Raw genomic sequence first — 10,245 nt, 5'->3', positions numbered from 1 at the left:
TGCTCGTGCCCTTTCTTTGCTCACACGTTCCAGCGCCGCGTCATAGGCGACACACTCCACAGTGCGTGCCTTGCTGTCGGCTCCTTCGGCAGCTAGAGAAGCGTCTTTGAACCGTTGACTCCATTGAAGGCGTCGATCGTGCAGAGCTGTCCGGATGGGTGGTTACCTGGGCCGGTCTCGCCCTCGCCGTCAGTCCCTGACTGTGCCCACTGCGGACCTCCAGAACAGGCCCTCGCCACCTGTCCATGGTGTTTCCAGGTCTCTCGGGGTTAATTCCATGGATCAGTGCCTGAACATGGCTGGCAGCCTGTCTTTGGAAGATGATGAGACTTTAGCCAATTTCCAGGAGCACCCTGGGTGCGTGATGGTCGTTCACACGCAGCGATATCCAGTGGAGAAGGCCCGGGATTTGCTTGCTGGAGATTTTTCCTCAATGTTCTTGACTGGCCAGCACAACTCAGTGCCGACACTGTCGGGTTCCAGGATGTCCCGAAGCTCAATGATCCTGAAGGTGGTTTCTACTAAGGGCAGAGCCACGTTCCGTTTTGTTCTGGGGCAGCCGTTCCTGACTATATGGTCTTTTCTCAGTGGCTACTTCTCGACCCAATCTAGGAAGAAGACACGGATTAGTGCTCTTCAAGAGACCAGCAAAAGCAAAAGCAAAAGAATGCGAGCAAAGAAAAAGAAAGACCCCACTATCTTGGGAAAAGGTGGAGAAGGATTTGCTACGCTGGAGGAATGCTCCACAGTCGTCAAGAGACCTTCTGATGAGGGAAAGGACTGTGATGGTGATGTGAGCGCCCCATCTGCATTTAGACGCCTGATTGTCAATGGTGTACTTTCTTCTTTTGTACCCAGGCCGGGTCCTTTGTGTAGGGATATCCATTCCAAGAACTCAGCAAAGAGCAATATTAAAGAATCCCAGATTGCCTTCAAGAGCTCATACAAACGAAATGCCATTGCCAGCTCCTACAGTTCCACTCTAGCACAGTGGCCACCAGAGAGAATTCGTGTACATGCTACTGGAGGTGCCGCCCTTGGAGCAGTTTCTGGGGCTGCTCCAGGCACTGCTGCAGGCGCTACCCCAGATGATGCTGCAGGCGCTACCCAAGGTGTTGCCGGTGGTGCTGTTTCAGGGGCTGTCACAGGCACTGTTTCACAAGCACGTGCTGCAAGTGCTGCCCCAAAGGTTGCTGCAGGTGCTGCTGCACATGCTACCCAAGGTGCTGCCCCAGATGATGCTGCAGGCGCCACCCGAGGTGCTGCCCCAGATGATGCATGTACCGCCCGAGGTGTTGCACGTGCTACTCGAGCTACTGCTGCAGGTGCATCCCCAGGCACTGCTTCTGGTGCCACTGCAGATGCTGCTTCTGGTGCTGCTGCAGATGCTGCTTCAGGGGCTGCAGCAGATGCTGCCCCAGGTGCTGCCCCAGGCGCTGCTTCTGGTGCTGCTGCAGATGCTGCTTCAGGGGCTGCAGCAGATGCTGATCCAGGTGCTGTCCCAGGCGCTGCTTCTGGTGCTGCTGCAGATGCTGCTTTAGGGGCTGCAGCAGATGCTGATCCAGGTGCTGTCCCAGGTGCTGCACCATGCGCTCTGCCATTCCCCAGCCCAGACTCATCCCGGTTGAAGGAGGCTGCAAATGAAGGTGATGAGAAAGACGGTGCATCTTCAGGTAATGTGAAAAAAAAGGAAAAGAAGACCAAGAAGGAAAAAAAGAAAGAAAGGAAAGAGAAGAAGGAAAAACTCAAGAAAGCCAAGCAAGCAGCTGTCACAGATGCTCCTCAAGTCAAGCAAGGCAACCCAAGGAAGGGCCCCCCCAAATCTGACATTCCAAAGCCTGTGAAACGCAAGATCCCTCTGTTGCTGCCCAGTAGAAGAGACGTCCCACTGGTTCCGCCACCACCCCCAGGATTATATTTTCGAATCACTACAGAAGACTTTGACTTAGAAAAGAAAACTGCCATGCAGTGGATCAACAAGGTCTTGAAGGGTAAGTGAGAGACTGCATAGTCAGCAACTTTCCTGTCTTCTGCTGTTGCGTCTGCTAAAGGACTTCCTCCAGCTCCTTTCCTTCCAGTCCCGTCATTCATTCAGAGCAGAGAGAGCACTGGGAAGATGCAGAGTCCTATGCTTGGTATCCTCATAATGTAATGACTGCCTCTTTGGGCCATTTTTCTTGGTTCTTTCTGAACCCCACTTTGCTTTGTTGGATTATAAAGAAACACACAGGTTTCCTGGCCCACAGAGGGTCTGTCTTTCAAACACCTGGTTGCTTGGTCTTTGCTAGTAGTTTAGTCTAGCTTTGTTCTCGAGGCAGCCCAGGAAACTCACCTAGCCTGCGGGAACTGTGGTGGATCCGCTTAGACTGCTAACTCTGCCCAGAGATACAGTACTATAGTGCTAGAAGTCAAATTGGATGACTGGAGGAATTTGGTCTAACCCAGTGGATCCTGAAACATAAAAGGGGCAATTTGGGTTGTTTTTTCTCTAGGTGAGAACAATCAGGGTGGCTACTGTTGATGGAGTTGCCTGTTTCTGCCCCTCTCCCTTGCTTATTTGGACAAATTAAACACACACACACACACACACACACACACACACACACACACACAGAGCTTGATGTGAAAAATAAGTTCTTTCCCCACAAAGCTAACATATACAAACCAAGATGGTATAGAGCAGTGATTCTCAACCTTCCTAATGCTGCAACCCTTTAATAGAGTTCCTCATGTTGTGGTGACTCCCAACCATAAAATTATTTTCATTGCTACTTCATACTACAATGTTGCTACTGTCATGAGTTGTAATATAAACATCTGGTATTTCCAATGGTCTTAGGCCATGCCTGTGAAAGGTTGTTTGACCCCCAGAGGGGTCATGATCCACAGGTTGAGAACCACTGGTCTAGATGAATCACCTCTATGGTATCAAACACTTTGTAGTTATTAATTCCTCTTTATTTCTCTTCACACACTTATTCCTATTTGTGTCTTTTACAGATGATGGAGCCAAGGCCCGGTGTAATTAAATGACCCGAGGATGGCAACATGTCACTGGATACATAATACTGATATTTAGGCCTGAGAAACCAGTTTCTGTACTCTGTCCATGTAGTATAATATCACATTTTATTTAGAACTATTTTGATACTTAAATAAGATTGTTACCAAGAATGCTTGTTGTAGCATCTAATTTATACTCTAGTGTGATACATTATCTCTTAATATGATTATGTGTCCCCCCTGTTGGTCACAGCTATGACCCACACATCCCCTTGGAAGCAAGTCTTCCCGACTTCCCTTGCCCATCCTGGGGATCGTCATTTGTTACTGAGGGTTCTGACTCAGGATGTTCTTTGACCCTTCATGCCTCAGAACACTGCAATCTCTAATTAGAGCCTTGGGGAAGGTTACTCTTCTTGGAACCACCCTGTCCTATTTTTTTAAAAAACTTCTGTTGCTGTGATAAAACACTATGACAAAAGAAGCTACGTAAGGGAGAAAGGGTTTACTTGGCATACAGATCCAGACTGTGGCCCATCATTTAAGGAAAGTCAGGGAAGGAACCTGAAGTAGCTGGTCACTTTTCCAGTCAAGGGCAGGGAGAATAAATACATGGCATACTTTCTGTGTTCAGTCCCATACTTACACTTAAACAGTTCAAGACCCTAACTCAGGGAGTAATACCACCCATAATGGATGAGTTCTTTCATCTTAATCAAGCCAAACAAGACAGTTTCCCACAGACTTGCCTCCAGACCAACCGGGTCTAGACAGATTGAGGTGATTCTAGGTTGTGTCACGCTGACAATTAAGACTAAATATTATATACTCTGTCTCTAGCCCCTAAAGCAACTATCTATGTGTTCAGAGCAGCAAACTGAACCTCCTTTGAGTGGCACCATGAGCTCTCATCTCTGATTCCCAGGTATTCAGGTCAGCAATGTGAGATAAATATACAAATCCATTGTTCCCCAGTGTATCTTGTTTTCTGTATTGCTTTCACATTTTTTGCCTTTTGTTATTCATAGGATTTTAAATGTGAAGTGTTTATATGGTTAACAAGCAGATTCTTCATCTTATGTCTTGGTTTAGAATTCCTCTCAGTCCCCAGGCGTCAATGTAAATAAAAAAGAGACTTCCCAAAGATTAGCAAGTTTATCCAGGAATACACACTGCAACAGCACTGTGTGTACCATGGCAAGCTATGCATATATTCAAGGAGGTGGAGACAAAAGAGAAACAAGGGGATTGTGCAATTTATTTTGAAACAAGTTTTGACTGCAAGTATCAATAACAACAGTGACATTGACCCAAGGTTCAGTGTGGACTGTATATTCTTTCAGAATTATTTTCCATGTAAGGTTACTTGATCCCACACAACAAGATTATGGTCTGGCAGGCATTTAAACTGGCCATTTTATTAGACACATGTACATGAGATCCCTTCCTTCATAACTGAAATTTATTTCTTTGAGTATAACACAAATAACTCCATTTTGATCCAGACAACTTTCACATAGTCTACCCATATAAGCAAAATCATGGCTGTTACTGGTAATATGTTACAATATGGTGGTGGTGCTAGGGGTGAAGGATAACTAAGATTCTTAATAATCTGACTTTGAGGTGGCCCCAGATTGTTTAGACGGGCCCGACGAAGTGAGAAGGATCCTACTTAATGAAGAGGGAATTAACAGTGATAATGTCAGAGTTTGGACTTAACAATAAAGGAAGCAATATCTGAATGGCTGTGAGGAGGTGAAGGGTCAGCAGGCAACTATCAGAATCTCTAGAAGCTTCAGTATCCTCAGCAGAAGCACAGCTCTTCTGACTCTTGGTATTTAGATGGTCAGGCAATGAAGCTCCAGTTTTCAAGTAACCTCACCTTCACTTACTGAAATAAACAGTATGTGCTGGCCAGTCGTGTGTCAACTTGACACAAACTAGAATCATTTGAAAGGAGAGAGCCTCAATTGAAAAAAAATTCCTCCATAAAACCCGACTATAAGGTATTTTCTTAATTAGTGATCGATGGTGGAGGGCCCAGCCCAAGGTGGGTGGTGACATCCCTGGGCTGGTGGTCCTAGGTTCTATAAGAAAGCAGGCTGAGCAGCCGTGGGGAGCAAGCCCATAAGCAGCACCCTCCATGGCCTCTGCATCAGCTCCTGACTCTGGGTTCTTGCCCTGTTTGAATTTCTATCCTGATTTCCTTCGATGATGAACTACAAAGTGGAGGTATAAGCCAAATAAACCCTTTGCTCCCCAACTCTTTGGCCGTGTGTTTCATCACAGCAATAGAGCCTCTGACTAAGACACAGCATATACTTGAATCTTACCCCTGGCTCTATGCTGTGTCACCTCCAGTGTGTGTCTTTTCCATGATTGGTGTCATTTATTGAAGTGGTTTTTTTTCGTGCTCTTCTGATAGCCAATAACTAAAGTTATTGACTTTCTTAAAAAATGTGTCCTCAAATGCCTGTCACATGGCTTCACACATAAATGTGAAGGTGGTTTCATTCCATCATCACAAAATCTCTAGCGGGGCTTGATTGGGGTTTTGTTGTGTTTGGGGAAGAAGTTGGATGTGTGCAGCACTGTGATGCAAGGCAGCCACAAGGCAAACAGAGGTAACACTCGAGGACTGCGTCTTGCGGGACATTAAGCAAGGGACACTTCCCCACAGTCAGCATTTTGTTTCAAACATGTCTTGAACAGCTGATAGATAGATTGTCTATACTCCAAAATCTTGTGGTGGGTCAAAGATGGTGGGCTGTTGCTTGGGGGCGATTTTCATCTTTTGCCTACTCTCCTGAAGTCTTTGCTTCCTATTTCTTATTTTCCCATAGTCATAGGAAGGTACAACTTACTTTCAAAAATGTATAGCAGGCTGGGTTTGGTGGTGCAGGACTTTTATTACTTTTTTATTACTTGAACAGTTTTTAATTTTAAATATGTTTTCCCCTTCTCCAAGTCTTTCCAGAGGCTCTCCCCTTCCCAAGCTATCTTGAAAAACAAAAACAATACAAGGACCCCCTAAACCAAGAAAAAAACTACTCCAAAAGAAAAAAAACAAATCCCTCAAACACCAAACTAATCAAATATAAGCACACACACAAAACTATGGAGTCTATGTTAGTCAGTTACTCCTGAACACGATGTCTGTCCTGGAGTGGGCGCTATATCCAGGTGCAGGGATCAAAGGTATTCCCCACCATGCCAGACAAGGCTGGTCTTGAACTCACAGACTTTTGCCAGTCCTAGCACTCAGGAAGCAGAGGAAGGCATATCCCTGAGTTCAAGGTCAGTCTGGTCTACAGAGCAAGTTCCAGAGCTACACAGAGAAATCCTGTCTCATAAGCAAACAAAACAAAATAACACCTACTACCCACCAACCTTTGATCTACTGTCACTGGATTTTAAAGTTTCCTACCATTATCAAAATTGCCAAACTCTTATGACCACAAAGAAACACAGGTCCATGGCCAATGTCCTGTGTTGCACCTGTCCATGTGACTGATCCTATTTTCTGAGTCAGATTGCAGAGTTCCTCACAGGTTTGGACAAAGACTTACTAGCATATTTCAGAGACAGGAATTCAGGGTTGCGTGCTGCTTGCAGCATTCAATTCTGGGCAGAGCCCAGGCAGCCACACTTGGCCTGCAGAGAGGACTGCTCAGTGCCTCCCTTCCAGGGCAGGTGGGGTCAGCGTTCCTAGGTATTTTAGGGGAATCCTCTGGGCAGGACCCTCTGCCTCACCTGTCAGGTGTCGAGGAGCTCCTGAGGATGCAGGCTAGCTTCCAAGTTCCTTTAGTGGGTATGGTCTGCGCCTGTGAGGGTCAGAAGGACAGAGGCCAAGTGTGGCAGCCTCTGAGCCGGGAGGGAAGCTTCTGGAAGTTGTGTGGGTGCCAACATGTATGGGTCTCTGTTAGGGTGCCCCCTGCACCTTTACCCCTAGGCTGATCAAGCTCTCGATTTGTGTGGAGCCTGAAGCATCCAGCTTGATGGCTCTCCGGGTCTGCCTACATTCTCTTCTGCCTCTGCCTTAATTTTTCCACTCTCCCCAGGCTCTTTCCACCACTACTTTCCCACCTGGCCTCAGTCTTCTCCTCCAGGGGACAGATGGCTGAGCCTGTTAGGCTTCCATCCCAGGGATCCCCTGAATGGGAAATCTGACAAGGTGAAGAAGAGGGATTCTGACAGTTCTGACAAAGTGTGGGTTTCTGCACACTTGTATCTATAATAGGACATGGCTAACTAACTTGTTTGGTTCCAAGAATCCTCTCCACCCCTCTTTTTGAGTCAAGGTGTTTCTATCTACCCTGGCTGTCTTGGAACTCACTCTGTAGACCAGGCTCTCAGAGATCTACCCGTCTCTGCCTCCCAAGGACTAGGATTAAAGTGCTACCACACCAGGCTTTGATCAATCTCTTGGTTCTAGTCCACTGAGTCTTAATGTTGGTCTAGGAAGACTTAAAAAATTGGTTCAGAGTCCCTGAGCTCCCACAAGCTCAGGCCAGATGTCTTAGTGGGAGCTCATGGATTTTGGATCAACAGTTAGGGACCCTGCTTGGGACTGACCTAGGCCATTCGCGTGTGTGGCAGTTATGTAGCTTGGTCTGTTTGTGAAGTTCCTAGTGGTGAAATCAGGATCTGTCCTTGGCACTCAGCTGGCTTTTGGGAACCTGTTCCCCATCCTCTCCCAGTCTTGATGCAGGGGAAGGAGCTCTGTCCTACCTCAACTTGATGTCCCATGCTTTGTTCAAGCCCATGGGAGGCCTGTACCTTTTTGAATGGAAAAGGAGAAGGAGTGGATGGGGAGAGGGTAGATGGGATGTGGGGGATCAGGTAGGATGGGAGGAGACGGGATGGGAGTAAAGGGGGAGGGGAGACTGTGATTGGTATGTAAAGTAAATGAAAAAATTTAATTAAAAAAATTGAGTGGTTTCCGATTTCTGGAAGCCACATTCCTAAGATGACCTGATTCTTCTTAATGGCTTCCTGAGAAAATTCTAGCTGTCCAAAGAGTCCACCCTTTGTGGCAGCCAGTACTTGAGAATGAACTGCTGTCTCCCAGCCTCTGTGAGCATATGAATCCGACTTTGGCATTGGTCAACCAAGTGGCCTGATGCCATTTGCAGGAACTCCCGACTCTACTGAGGATCCCTCAAACTCCTTCTGTTCAATGTTCATTCTCCATTTGAAACTTGAAGCCCTTCTACTGCAGCTCCATGACAGGAATCAAAGTTTTCTTCAGTCCTCCCTGTACTGCTTGAGTGGACCAGGGGCTTTGCTAGGATTACATGCCTAGCGAGTAGCAGACTCAGGATTCAAGCCTATACCTGCCTGACCAACTCTATGCATCTCTGTCCCCTAGCTGAACCCTTTAAAATAAGCCCATGAGTCCAACCACAGGCACTGACCATTTGCTTAAGGCAACAGTGACAAGCTAGGGAGTAAACAAAACCACATTTGCTGTTACTGCTTTTGTGCAGTGCTCTTTTCCTACCATATTTGCTTAACCTTTGTTCACCCACCCTCATGTTCTCCGTTGGTACTTTAAAAAGTAATACACTTTATTGTGATACTATTATTATTAGATTTAAAGTAGTACCAGGTAGGCTTAATACCTAAGCTGGAAACTTGATATCAAGGTCTCAGGTTAGAAACTGGAGAGCCAAGCAATAAAGGCCATCCCCTGTTATTTTCATTCACTGTCTGCAAACATCCTTTTCATCTTTTATCAAAGCATGTGCTACAGTACTGGAAGTCCTAGACAGAGCAGCAAGCAAGGAAAGGACATGGCCTCTAAGCAGGAGATGAATATGTAGTACTAACTCTTGTTGTTTGTGGTATGCTTTCAAAGGTAGAAAGCCATAAATCAATCTCTCTCTCTCTCTCTCTCTCTCTCTCTCTCTCTCTCTCTCTCTCTCTCACACGCACACATTATAACAAAAATAATAAGAACTGTTAGGTTTCATAAACAAATTTATCAAATGTCCAAAATATTAAATGAGCACATAAAAACCAGTTGTTTTGTTATAGCGCTGGAAAAATAAATAAGAAAATTAAGAAAGCACTTGTATTTTTAATAATATAAAAAAAGAAAAAATTACTTAGGAATAAAACTAGTCAAGGAGGTGAAGGATTTGCATACCAAAAGGTAAAAATATTTCCAAAAGGAACTAAATAATGAGATTAAAGAAATTCTTAGTATCACAATATGATGAAAATTAATTCAGGAAGAAATAAAAAAATCGGAAAGATATAGAATAGCTGAGGAGATTGAATAAGCAATTGAAAAAAATCTAACAAATATGCAGGCTCAGATGTCTTCACTGTTGAATTCTACCAAGTATTTAAAGAAGAATTACCTCACATAAGCAATACTAGTTTGCCTGACACCAAAGACAATATATCATTAAAATAACAGACCAATATCTCTTATGAACATATGTAAGAATCTTCAACATAATAACACATTAGAAAGATTATAAACCACAGACAAGTTTATTCCAGGAATTCATGTGCTGTTCAGTGTATAAAAATCAAAGCAATGTAGCACAGCACAGAACAAAGGGGAAACCCACATGCTCATTCCAGTTGATGAAGAAAATGCATTTAAAAGAATCCAACACAATTTCTTGCCAAAACACTTAGAAAATTAGGAATAGAAGAAAATTTCCCCAAGATGATGAAAGGCATTTCATCAACCTTAATAAAAGAAAACATGAAAGAAAAAGATAAATGTCTACAACTAACCTCAGACTCCATTGATAGAAGACCAAACATTTTTGGTTGCTTTCACCTCTGAATTGCATATTGCACTGAAAGTTCTAGCCAGAGAAGTTATGTAAGAGTAACTAAAGGTATACAAGATGGAAAAGAAGAGGAAATTATATCTATTAACATGTAGCATGATCCCAAATAATCCCAAATAATCTTCATAACTGTAGCTAGAAAATCCAGGGAAGTTTTAAGATACAAAACTAACACATAAAAAGTTGGTTGTGCAGGATGGAGAAACCCACAGAAACAGCTAACTTGAACAAGGGGAGCCCATGGATCCCAGATTGAGCTGGGAAACCAGCATAGGACCGACCCAGACCTCCTGAACGTGGGTGTCAATTAGGAGACCTGGGGAGTCTATGGGGTCTTTGGTAGTGGATCAATATTTATCTCTAGTACACGAATGGACTTTGGGAGCCCACTCCACATAGAGGGATACTCTCTCAGCCTAGACAC

The 10,245-nt window shown here is 44.7% G+C and overlaps 1 protein-coding gene across 1 annotated transcript; it reads left to right on the top strand.

The window, feature by feature from the left end:
* Positions 1-4,304, top strand: LOC121141132 (nuclear envelope pore membrane protein POM 121C-like). The gene is made up of 2 exons (XM_040747984.1): positions 1-1,991; positions 3,001-4,304. Exons 1-2 carry the CDS (start codon positions 155-157, stop codon positions 3,027-3,029), a joined length of 1,866 nt encoding a protein of 621 aa, XP_040603918.1. The 5' UTR covers positions 1-154; the 3' UTR covers positions 3,030-4,304.
* The last annotated feature ends 5,941 nt before the right edge of the window (positions 4,305-10,245 follow it).

Source organism: Mesocricetus auratus, unplaced genomic scaffold, assembly GCF_017639785.1.
Source record: "Mesocricetus auratus isolate SY011 unplaced genomic scaffold, BCM_Maur_2.0 Super-Scaffold_100007, whole genome shotgun sequence".
Lineage (NCBI taxonomy): Eukaryota > Metazoa > Chordata > Mammalia > Rodentia > Cricetidae > Mesocricetus > Mesocricetus auratus.
Note: the sequence above shows the minus strand (reverse complement) of the source record. Positions and strands in the feature narration are given on the sequence as shown.